Source organism: Mustelus asterias, chromosome 11, assembly GCF_964213995.1.
Source record: "Mustelus asterias chromosome 11, sMusAst1.hap1.1, whole genome shotgun sequence".
NCBI classification, from domain to species: domain Eukaryota; kingdom Metazoa; phylum Chordata; class Chondrichthyes; order Carcharhiniformes; family Triakidae; genus Mustelus; species Mustelus asterias.
The window spans coordinates 54,877,526-54,897,060 of record NC_135811.1 but is presented as its reverse complement, the minus strand read 5'-3'; the positions used below and the strand labels follow the sequence as shown (position 1 = coordinate 54,897,060).

General features: G+C 47.3%; 1 protein-coding gene across 1 annotated transcript in view; it reads right to left on the bottom strand.

The window, feature by feature from the left end:
- LOC144500250 (protein bicaudal C homolog 1-like) overlaps positions 1-19,535 on the bottom strand; it is a 222,813-nt gene that overhangs the window by 128,182 nt on the left and 75,096 nt on the right. Inside the window, exon 2 of the mRNA XM_078222926.1 lies at positions 18,485-18,531. Coding sequence (XP_078079052.1) covers positions 18,485-18,531 — 47 coding nt within the window. The remainder of the gene's footprint in view (positions 1-18,484; positions 18,532-19,535) is intronic.

Here is a 19,535-nt window from a genome sequence, read left to right as displayed (position 1 = left end):
AGTAACCTGCCATCTGGAGAATGACCACTCTCGGTTTTGTGTCTGTTAATCAATTCTCAATCCATGCCAGTGTGTTACTCCCAATCCCATGTAGTCTAATTTTGTCCCTCTGTGGGATGTTACCAAAAGCCTTCTGAAAATCCAAATAGATCACATTCACTGGTTCTCCTTCATCTACTCTACAGATAACGTCCTCAACAAACTCCAACAGATTTGTCAAACATGATTTCCCTTTCACAAATCCATGTCAACTCTGCCCAAGCATAGAATTGTCTCATTATCACATCCTGTCTGACAGATTCTATGATTTTCCTTATGACTATTGTCAAACCAAAGGGTCAGTAAGCTCTCCCATTTTCTTCTCTCCCTCCTTTCTCAAATACTGGGGTTACATTTGCTAATTTCCAGTTTGCAGGAACCTCTTCGGAATCTATAGAACCTTTCAGACATGCTCAACTGTTGGTTTCATTGAACTTCAAATGTTGCATGGAACATGTATGGAGAGCACTTTATTTCTCGATTGTATCAAGTGAGAAGTAATCCTGTCTAAACTCTCTTTAGGCAGCAAAGGTCTGGAATGCAAGCGTATAGATACAGAGTATGCATGGATTACCTATCTGATCCAATACCATTAGCACACATTACAATGTGCATGGTCAGTAAGATCATTCAGTCTTCAATGGAAGCCATTGTCCATGTTTCTCTTCATATCTTTAAAAATCAAGTATTATCGCACTGTAGATGAACAAACAGTCCAGCTTCATCGTTCACGCAGTGGTCAATCATCGCAATGTTGTGTCGTTGGGACAATTAATTCTGCCGTTGTTTGCCCGGTCATTAACCCATGACCAACACATTGAAAAAAATTCCCTTTTACAAAGTTGGGAACCACTCATTTGGTTTTTGGAAGAGAAATGAACTGAAAATTCCAGAATTCTTCAAGATTTCCCTTTCAAAGCATTAGCAATATTTTGTCTTTTTTAAAAATTAAATCCAGTGATTCTAACACTTCAACATGACACTAAAACTGGCTTTTGTTAATTCAATTCCACCTTGAATTGACGGTTTTCCATCATACCCGTTAAGGAGCAGGCAGACGGAGGAGTTATCTATCCAAATATTATGAGGGCGACTCTCAATTCTGCACTCGGACTTGTTTCTTAGAGCTTGTGTAAATTTTACAAGATTCGAGGGAATAAGTTCTAAGGAATTCAGATCAATAAAGAAAGGCTCCTAGGTCAGCCCATAAACCGCAGAAAAGTTTAATGAATGTAATATGACCCCCTGGAGTGAGTTTGGCAATGTAACATCACTGTTTGGGACAGGAGCCATATTTACTATTTATGATTTCTTATTTTACTTTGGCTGAGGGAGTCACCTGGAGAAGGAGAGCAAAAAGAAAGGAAAGAAGGGGAAAGAAAAACTTCAGTCAATGCAAACTGCTTCACAGCCAAGAAAACACTTTCAATTGCAGTCACTGCGCAGAATGACTGATGGGAAAGTCACAGAGACATGGCAGAATAGGAAAACCAACGAGCAATATAGTTTGCTGCATAACCAGGTGGTGATGCAGTACAGAGGTATATATGTATATGAATTATAGCAGAAAATGCCTTTGCTGCACTCCTGTCTACGTCAAAACAGCCACACTAGTGACTGGATGCACTGCAAATGGGGAAAAGACGAAGTTAGCGTATGACATCAAGGAGAGAAGGGTACAATACTTTGATCACATTATTAGATGTAGACAATCATTGGAGCGGAAGATCGATGGAAGATGTAGGAGGGAAGCAGAGGAGAAATTGGGGAATGGACTGGATGCAGGTCATAGAATCATAGAAACCCTACAGTGCAGAAAGAGGCCATTTGGCCCATCGGGTCTGCACTGACCACAATCCCAACCCAGGCCCTACCCCCATAGCCCTACACATTTACCCGCTAATCCCTCTAACCTACGCATCTCAGGACACTAAGGGGCAATTTTAGCATGGCCAATCAACCTAACCCGCACATCTTTAGACTGTGGGAGGAAACCGGAGCACCCGGAGGAAACCCACGCAGACACGGGGAGAAAGTGCAAACTCCACACAGACAGTGACCCAAGCTGGGAATCGAACCCAGGTCCCTGGAGCTGTGAAGCAGCAGTGCTAACCACTGTGCTACCGTGCCGATGTGGAATGGATAAGAGTATATACCAGACAGACAGAGGCGCAGATCCAGGGCAGTCAACCTTCCAGGAAGATGATACCAACAAACAGCAGTGACTAAGGGAGGAGGACACTCCATCACAAAAGACACTCGCTCTGCTTTTAATCTTGCCTTTTAACAAAAGAAAGTTGAAGGTTTATGTGAATGTGCTATGTGAATGTGAGGATCGAGATTACAAGCTCAATAGTGGTGTGTCCTACCTTTAATAAAAGTGGAATGAGACATTCTTGGATTTGCAATCAGCTACATGTAGCCAATGGAGAATGCATCGAGAAGCCCTGTCTGCTCCGAGCTTTCAGGTTATATTTTACAGTCAGAGGAAAAGGGAGCAGGGAAGTCACCTCCATGTGAGATTGCTGTACCTCCTACATCGCCAAAGGAGCCTTGTACTGTGCGCCTCCACCCTCCACCCACGACCCTTCCAGCATTCATCTCCCCTTCATCCTTCATCCCAAGATCCAAACACACTCTTCCATTTACCCCCCACCGAATGCATTGAACTAGACTCAACACACAGAATCCAACTGTAACTCAACCTTCCCCAAGGCTGATGGTACCTCGTCTCTGCTATTCAACCTTGCTGCTGTTCTGCAGTGTGGCCCTTGACCCTGCTTGCTCAATTGTTCCAATTTCTGCTGTTTATGGGCCTTTCTTCAGCAGAATCTCCTTTCAACTTTAAATTCCAAAAGGTGTTGGAAATGCAAGGATTCTTTTTCTAGTTATATTCTGTAGTGACCAGGTAGTGCCTCCCCTACCCCTACACCCCCCCTGCCCCCGCAACCCTCAACCGTCTTCAGTGGGGGAGGGAGAAAGAGTGTTAAATAATCAGTGCAGCTATGAATATCTATCCAGTATGCAAAACCAAATATTTCACAGTGACTTTCACAGGGATCAGTCATGTGGCCCTTGCAGTTGGATTTTGTTTAATTATAAGTGGCTAATGATGTGTACGTGGTATCGTTGGAGTGTACAACACTCATCTCTCCCCTCCCCCCATCCCCTACCCCCTACCCATACCAGTTATTTGCCAAAAAGCAATTCACAGACAGCAATTAGAATCATAGAATCCTACAGTGCAGAAGGAGGCCATTTGGCCCATCGAGTCTACACCCAAGCTCTATCCCCATACATTTACCCTAGCCAATCCTCCTGACACTAAGAGGCAATTTAGCATGGCCAATCCACCTAACCTGCACATCTTTGGACTGTGGGAGGAAACCGAAGAACCCGGAGGAAACCCACGCAGACACAGGGAGAAACTCCACACAGACAGTGACCCAAGCTGGGAATCGAACGCAGGCGATGTAAGGCAGCAGTGCTAACCACTGTACCACCATGCCGTCCTGAAGGAGGCCATTCATTCAAACCTGTTCCAACTCTTAGCTAGATCAAAGTAATCGCACTGCCCAGTCCTCCCCACTGCCCTGTATTTTCCTCTGATTCAAATATTTCACCTTCTCTCCATTAATGTGTGTTGCGGTCTCTGTCTCAGCCGCTTCCCGGAACGAAGCACTCCATTCGTCAATATATGTGCGTGAAGAGATTTTCCTTCACTGCACTAGTCACTCTGTAATGATTTTGCACACTCGGTTCTAACTCGTGAGAATGTAGTCTTCCCTGACTTCACTTATCCTTCTGTGCTCCAGTGCCAATGGTTCCAATATCTAAAACTCTGAAGAAAAAAATGCAAGCTTCCCATTCCTGGCAGCATCCTGGGAAATGTTGATCGGATCCAAGCCGACTTTTCAAACCAAACTATGACGCACAGCTTCTCGAGAGAACTTTTTGACATCTTCAGTCTCATAATTCTCCTTCGTAACAGCCCAGTGTCCCAGCTATCCGCTATTGCTGTGCTCAAAGGCAGTTAGAATTATAGAAAATTTACAGCGCAGAAAGAAAGTGGCCACTTGGCCCATCGTGTCTGCACAAGGCTGAATAATGAAGCACCCAACCTAATTCCACTTACTAGCATTTGGTCTGTAGCACCACTTCAATGTATATCCAGACACCTTTGAAATAATTTGAAGGTTTCTGCCTCTACTTAAAGCCAATCATGTATCCTGGATCCCATTGACTTGTATCTTTTTAACCAATCTCCCATGTGGGAGCTTGTCAAAAGCCTTGCTGAAATCCATATAGACCACACCAACTGCCCGACCCTCATTAATCCTCCTGTTCACTTCCTCAAAAAAATCATATTAGTCAGACTTGACCTTCCCTTAACAAATCCATATTGACTCTCCTTGGTTAATCTGTGCCTAAGTGACAGTTTATCTGTCCTTCAGGACTGATTCCAATAATTTGCCCCCGAGAGAGGTCAGACTGACTGGTCTGTGATTATTCAATTTATCCCTCGCTCACTTTTTAAACAAAGGTACAATGTGAGCCGCACGCCAATCCTCAAGCACCACAGCCTTGTCCAATGAGGATTGGAAAATGATGATCCAACCCTCTTCAATTTTCTCTCTGACTTCTTTTAACAGCGTGGCCTACACGTCATCCGCCCCTGGTGATTTATCCACTTTTAAGGTGCGAGCCCCCTTAATACTTCCTTTCTGCCTGTGTTTAACACATTCAATATTTCACACTTCTCCTTCCTAACTACAATGTCTGCAGTGCCCCTTCTTTTGTAAAGACAGATGCAAAGTATTCATCATGAACCATACCCACATTCTCTGCTTCCACACAGAGGTTACCTGATTGGTCTTTTCTGGGCCCTGCTCTTTCTTCAGTTATCCTCTTAATCTATTGGTAAAACATCCTTGGGTTCTCATTGATTTTGTTAATACCCGTCACCCATTTCTCTTAGCCTTAACTTGTCTTTTAAAAAGCGTTTAGACAGTTACATGGGTAGGATGGGTATAGAGGGATGTGGGCCAAACGCAGGCAATTTGGACTAGCTTAAATGGTGAAAACTGGGTGGCATGAACAAGTTGGGCCAAAGGGCCTGTTTCCAAGCTGTAAACCTGTATGACTCCATAACAATGTAATTAGAACATAGAACAGTACAGCACAGAACAGGCCCTTCGGCCCACGATGTTGTGCCGAGCTTTATCTGAAAGCAAGATCAAGCTATCCTACTCCCTATCATCCTGGTGTGCTCCATGTGCCTATCCAATAACCGCTTAAATGTTCCTAAAGTGTCTGACTCCACTATCACTGCAGGCAGTCCATTCCACACCCCAACCACTCTCTGCGTAAAGAACCTACCTCTGATATCCTTCCTATATCTCCCCACCATGAACCCTATAGTTATGCCCCCTTGTAATAGCTCCATCCACCCGAGGTAATTGATAAGAAATTAACAGTCAAATCTACATTGTGTACCTTTAATACCTTAACTAGAACAGGGTAGAAAGCTGAATGCAGTGCTATAACTATCACAAGAACACAAGAAGTAGAAGGAGGAGAGGTCCACTAGACCCTTCAAGCCTGCCCCGCCATTCAATACGATTATGGCTGATCTCACTCATCATCTTGTTGAACTTCATCAGTATCCTTGTACGCCATGCTCCCATTTCAAAATATCTACACCTCCTGAGTCAGAGGGAAGCACGTTACACACAGAGTCACAGCTGAAGCCTAATTTGGAACAGAAAGCTGATTATTCTACATCAGTCAACATAGAATCCTTGAACCTCTACAGTGCAGACCAGGCCTTTTGGCCCATCAAGTCTACACCAACTCTCTAACAGAGTATTTCACCCAGGCCCTCTTCCCCCACCCTATCCTGATAATCCATCTAATCTCCACATTTTGGGACACTAACGGGAAATTTAGCATGGCCAATCCACCTAATCTGAACATCTTTGGAGTGTGGGAGGGAACCAGAGAACTTGGAGGAAACCCACATGGATACGGGGTGAATGTGTTAACATCCACACTGCCAGTAACCCAAGGGCAGAATTGAACATGGGTTCCTGGAGCTGTGAGGCAGCAGTGCTGACCACTGTGTCACTGTGCTGCCCCCAAGTCATTTGACAACATAAGTCTTTGCAGAATATGTTGCCAGATGGAGGAGGGAGCAGAGGAATGGAATGGGACAAAAATAGATAGAGACAGTAATCTAAAGATTGGCCAAGCTCAAAGCAGAAACTTCACTGGGTCTGGATGGGGCCCAGTCTAGGATACTGAGGGAAGCAAGCATGGACACTGGCACTAGCTAAACTCTTCCAATCCTCCTTGGATAGAGCAGAGGGTAATGGTAGCGGTATCCAGGTAACTAGAGTCCAGTCAGCTTAACATTGATGGTGGAGGGACAATTATTGGAGAAAAAATGAATTGTCAGTTGGACAAATATGGGCTACAAAATGCGAATCATGTTCACTCACTCAATTTCTTTGATTTCGTCAGAGTGGGGAGTGCAGTTGATGCTGCATACAGTGTACAGATTTTAAAAATGTGTTCTATAAAGGACAATATAATAGGAGTACCGTAAAATTCAAAACCCATGGCATTAAAGGAGTGGCGATGGCAAAGGTAGGAAATTGGTTCAGTGACAGGGTGTGAAGTGTATAGGGGTGAACTGGAGGGATGTATATCATGCTCTTCTCCAGAGGTCTGAAGCCCTTTCTGACATTTATCTATGGCCTGGGCTCGAGTACACAGGTATAACTTCAAAACTTACAGGTGACACAAAACGTACATGTGTAGTAAAAAAAAACCTGAAGAGCACAGTAACAAGATAGACTGATTCAATTTATTACTGTCACATGTATTGTTTCTTGCGCACCACACAGACAAAGCATACCGTTCATAGAGTACATGGGGAGAAGGAAACGAGAGTGCACAGAATGTAGTGTTACAGTCATAGCTAGGGTCTAGAAAAAGATCAACTTAATATAAGGTAGGTCCATTCAAAAGTCTAATGGCAGCAGGGAAGAAGCTGTTCTTGAGTCGGTTGTTACGTGTTCTCAGACTTTTGTATCTTTTTCCCGATGGAAGAAGGTGTGAGAGAGTATGCCCGGGATGCGTGGGGTTCTTAATTATGCTGGCTGGTGAAATTGGCAGACCCATGGTAAGTGGAATTTAACACAGAGACGTGTGAAGTGACATGTGACAGCAGTGTGTGCCGTGAGGAGAATGCTAAGAGGCTGCAGGGTAACTTGCACAGGCTGACTGAGTGGGCAAATACTTGGCAAATGCAATATAATGTGGATAAATGTGAGGTTATCCACTTTGGTGGTAAAACAGGAAGGGAAGATTATTATCTGAATGGTGGCAGTTTAGGAAAAGGAAGTGCAACGTGACCTGGATGTCATGATGGAACAGTTGGCATGCAGGTACAGCAGGCAGTGAGGAAAGTTAATGGAATGCTGGCCTTCACAGCAAGAGGAATTGAGTGCAAGAACAAGAATGTCTTGCTGCAGTTATACAGAGCCTTGATGCCCAACTTGCTCCCTCCCTGCTTTGAGTATTGTGTGCACTTTTGGTCTCTTAGTCTGAGGAAGGACATTCTTGCTATTGAGAGTTCAGCGAAGGTTCACCAGACTGATTCCTGGAATGGCAGGACTGACATAAGAGAGACTGGGTCAACTGGGCTTGTAGTCACTGGAATTAAGAAGAATGAAAGGGAATCTCATAGAAACATATAAAATCTGGATGGGACTAGACAGGCTAGATGCAGGAAGAACGTTCCCAATGTTGGGGAAGTCCAGAACTAGGGGCCACAGTCTAAGAATAAGGAGTAAACCATTCAGGACAGAGATGAGGAAGAATTTCTTCACTCAGTTGTGAACCTGTGGAATTTTCTACCACAGAAAGCTGTTGGGGCCAGTTCGTTAGATATGTTCAAGAGGGAGCTGGACATGGCCCTTGCGGCTAAAGAGATCAAGGGGTATGGAGAGAAAGCGGGAGTGGGATACTGAAAGTGCATGATCAGCCATAATCATATTGAAGGTGATGCAGATTCGAAGGGCTGAATGGCCTATTTCTGCACCTATTTTCTATATTTCTATTCCACTACTCTGCAAATCGTACCATCAGTTTAAAAGTTTAGTTCACTCAGCAAAATGGCCAAATGTTTATCTTCATTATTGTTTAACTAATGGAAGAGACTTTAAACAGGCCACTATCAATAAACTCAGAATGATTGATTATAAAACAAAACTTTTCTCTAAAAACAAGTTGCAAGAATTAGTAAACACGCAATTGTACTCTGGAAGTACAACTGTCCCTTTTCAAAATACCCCAGTATTCACACACATACAAACAAACAAAGGACAAACAGCTGGGGTCTCTGCAGAGATGGGCTTCATAAAATGAAGGATAAAGTTTGCAGTGTTTCAATGCTGTCGATCTGGAGCCACTGGTCCTAATCGATATCTGGAGGTTCTCACCAGCTGAGAAGATGGAGCCATATTAATTCTTATCACCTCAGCTTTTCAGATTTCCAAATGCATACAAGTTACGCTTGGTGAGGATTCTCTGGCAGATGGCCACACATAACATTTCAGGCAAGGCAGGCAGAGAGCAAGTTGGGCAGCCTTCTTTCTCAGTTTATTCCCCAAAACACACCGAGTTCAGAAACAACAGGTCCAAAGCTGGTCTCGGCCTGGTCATTTCCAGCTTTTCGTCCCACCAATTAAAATTACTGCAGTACCAAACCACCAGCTCATTCACCCCCCTCCCCTCCACACCATGTTAGTCAGGTGATTTCTTGAGATAAAGGTAGCCTTGCTCCCGGCACAAAGGTGAACTTGTGACCCTCCTTTGAAAAAAATCCAAGTGTCCAAATAATAGTGTCCCCCCGTATTTAAAAAAAAAATCCAGTTCAGGAATATATGGTTTGCCCAACAATAGCCAGCGTAAAGCAGAGAAGATTTTAAAACTAAAATACACATAGCAAGTTCTGATGGCCTGCTAGCTACTTTCTGCAAGGGAAGCAGGTTTAATGAGGGGGAGGAGAAAATAAACCAGCCTAGGAAAGTGCAGCTGCAGACGATGAGAATCAGGAGCTGGGTGAGATGGAAGGAGATTGGACTGGAGCAAGATTTGATCCTCACCGCTGAATGGAACAGAAGACCAGAGTTTCTGTCAAGGCCAGAGCGAGTTGGAATTCGATTTGATTTTGTAATGACTTCAATCAGGTCAGAGGTTGGCCTATTGGAATCTGAACTCTCTGATCAAGGAGTCAATTGATGGACCAATCAGGGAGTCTTTTCCTTGTATTTAACCGGGAGTGTCAGTTCCTCTGGCACTCCCGAAGGTAGACTGCTGACTGATAGCATTCTGCCGACTGCTGTTCGAGTTTGTAAATAAAGGGATTTTGGTGAAGGGACTTCTGCCTCTGAAGACTTATTATAGATTTGATTTTTGTCACATGTAGTGGTATACATTTAAAAGAATTGTTTCTTGCATGCTGTACAGACAAAGCATACTGTTCATACAGAAGGGAAGGAGAGGGCGCAGAATGTAGTGTTACAGTCATAACTAGGGCGTAGAGAAAGATCAGCTTAATGTGAGGGAGGTCCATTCAAAAGTCTGACAGCAGCAGTGACCTCAGACTTTTGTATCTTTTTCCCGATGGTAGGTGGTGGAAGAGAGAATGTCTGGGGTGCATGGAGTCTTTGATTATGCTGGCTGCTTTGCCGAGGCAGCGGGAAGTGTAGACAGAGCCAATGAATGGGAGGCTGGTTTGCTGGATGGACTGGGCTTCATTCACGAACTGGCAGAAATGAAAGTGAGTTAATGGCGGAGGCCAGAAAACGAAGAGTCTTCTGTCTTTCCGAGGTTTACACTCATCCATGACTTGATGACGGACAAGAGAGTTTGAAGGGAGTGATGGAGAAATCAGGCTCGGTGTCATCTGCATGCTAATGGAGGCTGACCCTGTGCCCACGGTTGGGGTCACCAAAGGGCTGGTTGTAGATGAGAAAGTGGACAGCAGTGAAGGCACTACGTTGCTGAGACGGAGGTGTAGAGTAATCTCGCCAAATCTTCCATCACCATAACCCTTTATTCAAACAACGTAGTGCTACATCTGAAGCTTACAGCACACAAGCCTGAGCCCAGACACCCACAGACTAACGAGCCGGGTTGAGGCAATAAGCCCCGCTGTTCACTTCCCATTTGGTGAGCACCTGCTCACTCAGTATGGGGGTTCACACTCCGCAAAGCCCATGGGATGACCCCCATGTTCTTCATAATAAGGTGGATGACACTGGTTCAGACACTCAACCCATTGGCAACCACATCAATAGACTGATTGGTTTGCAGGTTGCCAATGCTGGTTTGACAAATCACATGACATTTGATCACATGCTGTCTGATCACATGACTCTGCTCCTGATGTGGAATCACTTTTGACCACATAACGTTTCCTCACTCTTCACAAATCTTGCTGCATTTACCTTTGTCGAGTGCATCACTCTCGCCCAGCGTTGAATAAAATGGTTGACGTTTTGTTTTAGTGAGACGAATAACAATTTATAAATCAAAGGAAGAACGCAGAAGAAAGTCATATTTAAAGAAAAGCGACTTCTGTGATGTTTCTGTAGTGCTGACCACACGTGAAACACGAAGTAAATACCACCGATCCAACAGAACATCTCCATTCGAGCCATTTCTAGCTCAAGTTTTCATACAACCTCAATGACATTTCACAATACACAACTTATAAAAATAGCAAATAAAACCAACCTCATCCACTTCACTGACTCCCACACAAACTTCGGAATCTCAGTTTCAGGGAGAGGAGTTGCCAAAACTGCCCAAATCCCTGGGACAGTGGTATTGGCACTGGGCTGGTAACCCAGGAGACCCAGCTTGGAATCCCACGACAGCAGTGGAATTTCAATTCAATAAAAATCTGGAATTAAAAGTCGAGTGAAACTATTGCAGGATGTTGTAAAAATCCATCTGGTTCCCTTTGGTCAATGGAATAAAAACAATACGGGGGGGGGCAGAAAGAGGCCGGGGTGGGGAAGAAAGAGGCCGGGGGTGGGGAAGAAAGAGGCCGGGGGTGGGGAAGAAAGAGGCCGGGGGGGGGGAAGAAAGAGGCCGGGGGGGGGGGGGGGGGAAGAAAGAGGCCGGGGGGGGGGGGGGGGGGAAGAAAGAGGCCGGGGGGGGGGGGGGGAAGAAAGAGGCCGGGGGGGGGGGGGGGGGGAAGAAAGAGGCCGGGGGGGGGGGGGGGGGGAAGAAAGAGGCCGGGGGGGGGGGGAAGAAAGAGGCCGGGGGGGGGGGGGAAGAAAGAGGCCGGGGGGGGGGGGGAAGAAAGAGGCCGGGGGGGGGGGGGGGAAGAAAGAGGCCGGGGGGGGGGGGAAGAAAGAGGCCGGGGGGGGGGGGGAAGAAAGAGGCCGGGGGGGGGGGGGGAAGAAAGAGGCCGGGGGGGGGGGGGGGGAAGAAAGAGGCCGGGGGGGGGGGGGGAAGAAAGAGGCCGGGGGGGGGGGAAGAAAGAGGCCGGGGGGGGGGGGGAAGAAAGAGGCCGGGGGGGGGGGAAGAAAGAGGCCGGGGGGGGGGGGGGAGAAGAAAGAGGCCGGGGGGGGGGGGGGGGAAGAAAGAGGCCGGGGGGGGGAAGAAAGAGGCCGGGGGGGGGGGGGGGAAGAAAGAGGCCGGGGGGGGGGGGGGGGGGGGAGAAAGAGGCCGGGGGGGGGGGGGAAGAAAGAGGCCGGGGGGGGGGGGGAAAGAAAGAGGCCGGGGGGGGGGGGAAAGAAAGAGGCCGGGGGGGGGAAGAAAGAGGCGGGGGGAAGAAAGAGGCGGGGGGAAGAAAGAGGCGGGGGGACGGGGGGGAGAAAGAGGCAGGGGGACGGGGGGAGAAAGAGGCAGGGGGACGGGGGGGGAGAAAGAGGCAGGGGGACGGGGGGGGAGAAAGAGGCAGGGGGACGGGGGGGGAGAAAGAGGCAGGGGGACGGGGGGGGAGAAAGAGGCAGGGGGACGGGGGGGGAGAAAGAGGCAGGGGGACGGGGGGGAGAAAGAGGCAGGGGGACGGGGGGGGAGAAAGAGGCAGGGGGACGGGGGGGGAGAAAGAGGCAGGGGGACGGGGGGGAGAAAGAGGCAGGGGGACGGGGGGGGAGAAAGAGGCAGGGGGACGGGGGGAGAAAGAGGCAGGGGGAGAAAGAGGCAGGGGGACGGGGGGAGAAAGAGGCAGGGGGACGGGGGGAGAAAGAGGCAGGGGGACGGGGGGAGAAAGAGGCAGGGGGACGGGGGGAGAAAGAGGCAGGGGGACGGGGGGAGAAAGAGGCAGGGGGACGGGGGGAGAAAGAGGCAGGGGGACGGGGGAGAAAGAGGCAGGGGGACGGGGGGAGAAAGAGGCAGGGGGACGGGGGAGGCGGGGAGAAAGAGGCAGGGGGACGGGGGGGCGGGGAGAAAGAGGCAGGGGGACGGGGGGGCGGGGAGAAAGAGGCAGGGGGACGGGGGGGGGCGGGGAGAAAGAGGCAGGGGGACGGGGGGAGGGAGGCAGTGGGACGGCATTAAGTAATGATGCTCGTTTGATGAGCAGACACAGTGGACCAAATGGCCTTCCGCTGTTGTGTAACAAGTCCATGATTCTTATGTAACAGCACACATCACAGCTGGGCATCAACTCTCCTCCCCTCCAACCTCTTTCTTTCTCCCTCTCCTCCAATTTATTTTTCTTTCCCTTCCTCCTCGCTCCAGTTTGCTACTCTAACACTCCACCGCTCATGTTTTCCTCTCTTTCTCCCAATTTGTGTTACTGTCTCAGAACTCAAGGAATTTCCAAGTGATTTCCATTGGCCCCGATATCATCTTCCTCGGCACCAGCAGGGGGGCTCTGTGGACACCAACTGCCTGTCCCGGGAGATTCCAGCTTATTGGGAACGCTAATGTTTGCAGGTAGCAAGGCAACCGCATTGACCAATCAACTCCTCCTGCTTAACTGTAAACATCTGGCTGCAAATGAAATCAGTGAACCAACCGGGGCCAAAGCTTCTTTGCTTCTTAAACTAACAATCAAGTAAAAACAAATCCCTGATGGTGATGTTTAACATGTGAACAACGCAAATTGAACTCACAGCAACTCAAGTTTAAGGGGAGTCGATGGCCTCGTGGCATTATTGCTGGACTATTAATCCAGAAACTCAGCTAATGTTCTGGGGACCCGGGTTCGAATCCTACCACCGCAGATGGTGAAATTTGAATTCAATAAAAAAGAAATCTAGAATTAAGAATCTACAGGTGACCATGAAACCATTGTTGATTGTCGGAAAAACCCATCTGGTTCACTCATGTCCTTTAGGGAAGGAAATCTGCCGTCCTTACCTGATCTGGCCTACATGTGACTCCAGAGCCAGGGCAATGTGGTTGACTCTCAACTGCCCTCTGAAATGGCCCAGTAAGCCACTCAGTTCAAGGGCAACTAGGGATGGGTAATAAATACTGGCCAACCAGCAAGACCCATGTCCTACGAATGAATTTTTAAAAAGTTTCTCAAGTTGCCTTGAGTCCTGAGTTAGCACATTGACAGCTTGTACACTCGTACAGTCACCCACTGAACCAACTGTGAAGAGCGACCAGCAGAACTGTACGCTCGACTGATGCAATCTTTTCAGAGGCCATGCGCTAATGAAGGCTTGGCAGATGCCAAGACAATCATGAGCACTGTCGCATTTTCTTTGGCGCAGTGAAGCCGAGTCCTTTCCAAGTCACTCAGAGTCAAATTACTAAATTCACACAAAATAAATTCAGACACCACGCAGAAAATTATATCTGACGTCTGTACAGACTTTCTGAATTAGCCCACAGACTTGTGCTAACAGAGCTTCCTCGAAACTAAGCAGCCTGGGACAGCGTACCAAGCAAAGAATGCGGAGAGCGGGCAGTGAGAGCATCTGACCCTTTATACCTCTGATCAGCATTTTCACTGATTTCTGAGTGTTTTATACTAGAGTTTTTGACTGGTCGTATTAACGAGGCAAAGATAATAAGGTGCCACACTGTGGACTTGGAACCAACTCAACGCAGATTTAGTTAAGAGCTGTGGCCAGACTGAAGTCCAACATGGAAGAGAGATAAAAACCCGCAAATGCCTCTGGCGATATCAGAGGACGTCATGTAACTAATCACACAGATGTGCATTGCTTTACAATACAGAACAATGACAAACAAGAAACATCTGGAAGACAGAGAGCAGCGGTGAAAGGATTTTCTTTCCAGAATGGAGATCTGTAGCAAGTGGTGTTCAGCAGGGATCAGTGCTGGGACTCTGTTGTTTGTCGTATATATAAATGATCCGGAGCAAAATGTGGGTCGTCAGGTTAGTAAGTTTGCAGATGACACGAAGATCGATGGAGTTGCTTACAGTGCCGGGGATTGTCAGAGGATACAACAGGATATAGATAGATTGGAGACTTGGGCACAGAAATGTAGATGGAGTTTAATCCGGACAAATGCGAAGTGATGCATTTTGGAGGATCAAATTTAGGTGTGAATTGTACTGTAAATGGCAGAACCCTTAGGACACAGAGGGATCTGGGCGTGCAGGTCCACAGTTCCCTAAAAGTGGCAACACAGGTGGCCAAGTTGATTTAGAAGGCATACAGCATGTTTGCCTTCATCAGCCGGGACACTGAGTACAAGAGTTGGGAAATCATGTTGCAGCTATGTAAAACCTTGGTCAGGCTGCATTTGGAGTATTGCATGCAGTTCTGGTCACCACACTACCAGAAAGACGTGGAAGCTTTCGAGAGCGTGCAAAGAAGGTTCACCAGGATGTTGTCTGGTCTCAGAGGTGTTGACAATGAGGAGAGGTTGAATAAACTAGGATTGTTTTCACTGGAAAGACAGAGGCTGAGGGGAGACCTGATAGAGGTCTACAAAATTATGAGAAGCATAGGCAAGGTGGATAGTCAGAGGCTTTTTTCCCCAGGGTGGAAGTGTCAATTACTTGGGGGCACAGGTTCAAGGTGAGAGGGAGAAAGTTTAAGGGAGGTGTGCGGAGGAAGTTTTTCACGCAGAGTGTGATGGGTGCCTGGAACCTGCTGCCAGAGGAGGTAGTGGAAGCAGGCACATTCACAACTCCCTTCCTAACAGCATTGTGGATGTACCTACGCAGGCTGCAGTGGTTCAAGAAGGCAGCTCACCACCACCTTCTCAAGGGCAATTAGGGATGGGCAATAAATGCTGGCCTAGCCAGTGACGCCCACATCCATTGAACAAATGAATTTTTTTTTAAAATCACAGGTCTAAGCTAATGCACTGGGGACACAGGTTCCGATCCTACCTTGGCAGCTTTAATTAAATCAATTAATTAAATCTGGAGTTGAAAACTACTCTAATGGTGGCCATAAAACTATGATCGATTGTCGCAAAAACCCATCTGGTTCACTCATGTCCTTTAGGGAAGGAAATCTGCCGTCCTTACCTGGTCTGGCTTACATGTGACTCCAGAGCCACAGCAATGTGGTTGACTCTGAAATGGCCCAGCAAGCTACTCAGTCTCAGGGCAATGAGGGATGGCCAACAAGCTATCCAGTGACACTCACATTCCATGAAAGAATAAAACTAAATGAGGTGTTGTCAGTGATTAAACAGCCACACTCAAAAATCCTCACAGCTCTTAAATATTTGTGTGGTTTCCATAGTAACTATCTCATACTTAAATTAGTGGAGAATGTACAAGCGATTTTCTGTCTCTCCTTTAATCATCCGAATTTCTGGGTGAAGTGATTCCCAGAAACGTATTTCTCCAGACACCAAGAAGAATGGCAAGAGGTCTCAAAGCTACTCTGAGAAGTTGAACATTAATTGGAAATGGTCATAGCCAGCCCAACCCTGACATGAAATGCTGATATTTATTCAGGCTTCTTTAGATCGATCCTAAACATTTCTCAAATACATTTTACATCCCTATCAGAAATGTACCAACCGCACCACTTCCTAAGGAGCACCCCAACAAAAGTATCGATGGGAGCTTTCCGCACTGCTGCCTCACAGCGCCAGGGACCCGTGTTCGATTCCCGGCTTGGGTCACTGTGTGGAGTTTGCTCGTTCTCCCCGTGTCTGCGTGGGTTTCCTCCGGGTGCTCCGGTTTCCTCCCACATTCTGAAAGACATGCTGGTTAGGTGGATTGATCCGAACAGGCGCCGGAGTGTGGCGACTAGGCGAACTCCACAGTAACTTCATTGCAGTGTTAATGTAAGCCTTACTTGTGACTAATAAATAAACTTTATTACAGTTTCTCCACATGCTCCTTCCCCATGCCTCGAGTTTGAACCAGGCTGCTACACGGCTGTGAGAGCAGAATAATCAATTCTTTATCTAGCCCTGGCTAATTGCTCTGAATAGGTCAACAACTTGGCAATGTGGGGGCATATGATGAGCAAGGAGTGGTAAAATTTAAAATAACAAATGACATTAGCATGAAGAGACCAGAGAAGCTGCAGTTCTTCTCCTTATAGAATCCCTACAGTGAGGAGGCCATTCAGCCCATCGAGTCCACACTTACACTTACCCAGTATCTTACCCAGTCCCTCTTCCCTGCCTCTCCTCGTATCCCCCTAACGTTCACATCTTTGGGCACTAAGGGGCAATTTAGCGTGGCCAATCCACCTAACCTGCACATCTTTGGATTGTGGGAGGAAACCAGAGCCCCCGGAGGAAACCCACGCAGACACAGGGAGAATGTGCAAACTCCACATAGACAGTGACCCGAGGCCGCAATCGAACCCGGGTCCCTGGGACTGTGAGGCAGCAGTGTCACTGTACCACCGTGTCGCCCAGGTGACTACGAGGGAATTTCAGACCTGTTCAAAATTCTGCAGGGTTTTGCGACAGTAAATAATAAGAAACTGGTTCCACTGGCCCAAGGGTCGGTAACCAGAGCAAACTGGCTTAAGGAAATTGGCAAAACGGCCAGAAGATGAGGAGAATTTTCTTTTAAATGCAGAGGGTTGAGATGTCTGGAATGCACTGTCTGAATGAGTAGCAGAAGCTAATTCACCCTTAACATTCAGAAGTGAATTGGATAAACTCTGCAGGGATAACTTAGCAGCTCTTTCAAAGAACTGGCACAGAGGTGAGGGGCTGAATGGCCTCCTTCTGTGCTCTAAAATGCAATTGAAAGCTCCAGAGCGGTTGATGGGGAGGCGATGGCCTAGTGCTATTATCACTAGACTATTAATCCAGAAACTCAGCCAATGTTTTGGGGACCCGGGTTCGAATCCCATCACAGCAGGTGGTGGAATTTGAATTCAATAACAAATATCTGGAATTAAGAATCTACTGATGGCCATGAAAACCATTGTCGATTGTCGGAAAAACCCATCTGGTTCACTAATGTCCTTTAGGGAAGGAAATCTGCCATCCTTACCTGGTCTGGCCTACCTGTGACTCCAGAGCCACAGCAATGTGGTTGACTCTCAACTGCCTTCCAAGGGCAACTAGGGATGGCCAATAAATACCGGCCAGCCAGCGACGCCCATGTCCCACGAATGAACATTATTTGCCTCATGTCCAGAAGGCTGCATATGTAAAGAATGAGCTCATTCCCTCACCATGTTACTGTTACAATTCAGTATGTCGCGGTCTGGACAGAATAAAGCAGCTCACTTAATGACAGGAAGCACATCCAGGTTTGGATATCATATTTGCATCATAGATTGGCCTGATCACAATGTCAGCTGTCAGTAGTTCAAAACCCACCACAACAGTTAAGGAATTTCAACTCCAGTTAAATACATCTGGAATCAAAATGATGGTGCCTGAAATCTCACCAGCAGCTGATATTCAATGAAGGGCAAAAAGACTCCCAGTTTCACAGCAGGGAAGGGTTAAATGATGGGTTAAAATCGAAAACACAAATTCTCATTTCAGGTTGAATCCAGAGTGCCCTGCTTTCTCGTGTTTCTTCCCTTCATTAAATGCCTTTCAGACACTTAATCAACTAACCAACAGTAAATTGCAATGACCTGGGGACCTTGAGGATGGGTTGAAAGTGTTGGGGACTGCAGGTGAGAATGGTGCAACGGTATGTGTGGCAAAAAAAAAGAATTTGCAAGAATTTGAAATCAAACACATTACAAAACATGCGCATTTAAGGTGGAACTCTTTCTATGGGGGTCCCACTAAAATGGAGGACCATTAGACTGATTATAACCAACATTGTAGGCACAACAGAGCTCAGGAAGTGGATAAGGAATCTTAGTGCTTGCATGGACATGAGATCGGAATATCTTTGTGCTGAAATCGCGCATAAAGACTTCATTACGTTAAACTATCTTTTCAAATTGCTCTCGAGGTAAAACACAACGGAACTATTAACTATCGGCGTCAATGCTAAGGTGATGAGTGTCGAATGGGCTGAGCCACTGAACAGTACCTTCTGGAAGAAATCTTCTCCCGTTTTGCCTTTTCCTTCAGCAGCAGCTGAAAAATAAACATTCAGGGTCAAACAGATTCCAGTTAAATACGTCAATCAAACACAAAGAACTAAGCAGCAAACGGCTAACTCTGCAAAACGGCATTTTTATAGAACCTTTTATTAATACACTGAAAGGTGTTCTTCTGCCCACCCGATACCTCAGAGCTTACTGGGTGATTAAAAATCACATGACCACGAGACCCAAATGCTGAGTGGTCATTGGTTCCCTCTTCTGAGTGGCTCTTGTTATCATAGAGAAACTGTTCAATATTCTTCCAACTGGACCTAGTGCATCCATTCCTGTCCATGTACTCACTGCCCACACCAACCCTACCCCCCCCCCCCCCCAGTGCTCCCCACACCCACCTCTCTCTCATGCCCAGCCTCCCACCCCCATTCCTCTCCTCCCCCTCACTTCTCTCATCCCCACTCCTCTCCCAATCCCAGTGTTCCTCCACTTCAAATCTCTCCCATCCACATCCCTTCCCCAATGTCCAACCCATCTCTACAACACGCCCCCTGCCCAGTTCCCAACCCTCCCTCATCCCCGTGCTCCCTACACCCAGAGGGAAATGTTTTAAAGTTAAAAGTTTATTAGTGCCACAAGTAGGTTTACATTAACACTGCAATGAAGTTACTGTAAAAATCCCCTAGTCACCACACTCCGGCGCCTGTTCGGGTACACTGAGGGAGAATTTGGCACGGCCAATGCACCTAACCAGCGCATTTTTCAGACAGTGGGAGGAAACCGGAGCACCCAGAGGAAACCCACGCAGAACGTGCAGACTCCACACAGCGAGTGACCTGAGCCAGGAATCGAACCCGGGTCCCGGGGGCTGTGAGGCGGCAGTGCTAACCACTATGCCACCTTAAGGTACCAGAATTTTTTTTCAAGCAGATCTCTATCGGTGTAGCTTCGGCAGGACAGTTGGTGGGGGGTGGTGGGTGGGGGGTGGGGGGTGGGGGGTGGGGGTGGGGGGTGGGGGTGGGGGAGCAGGATGGGCCGATA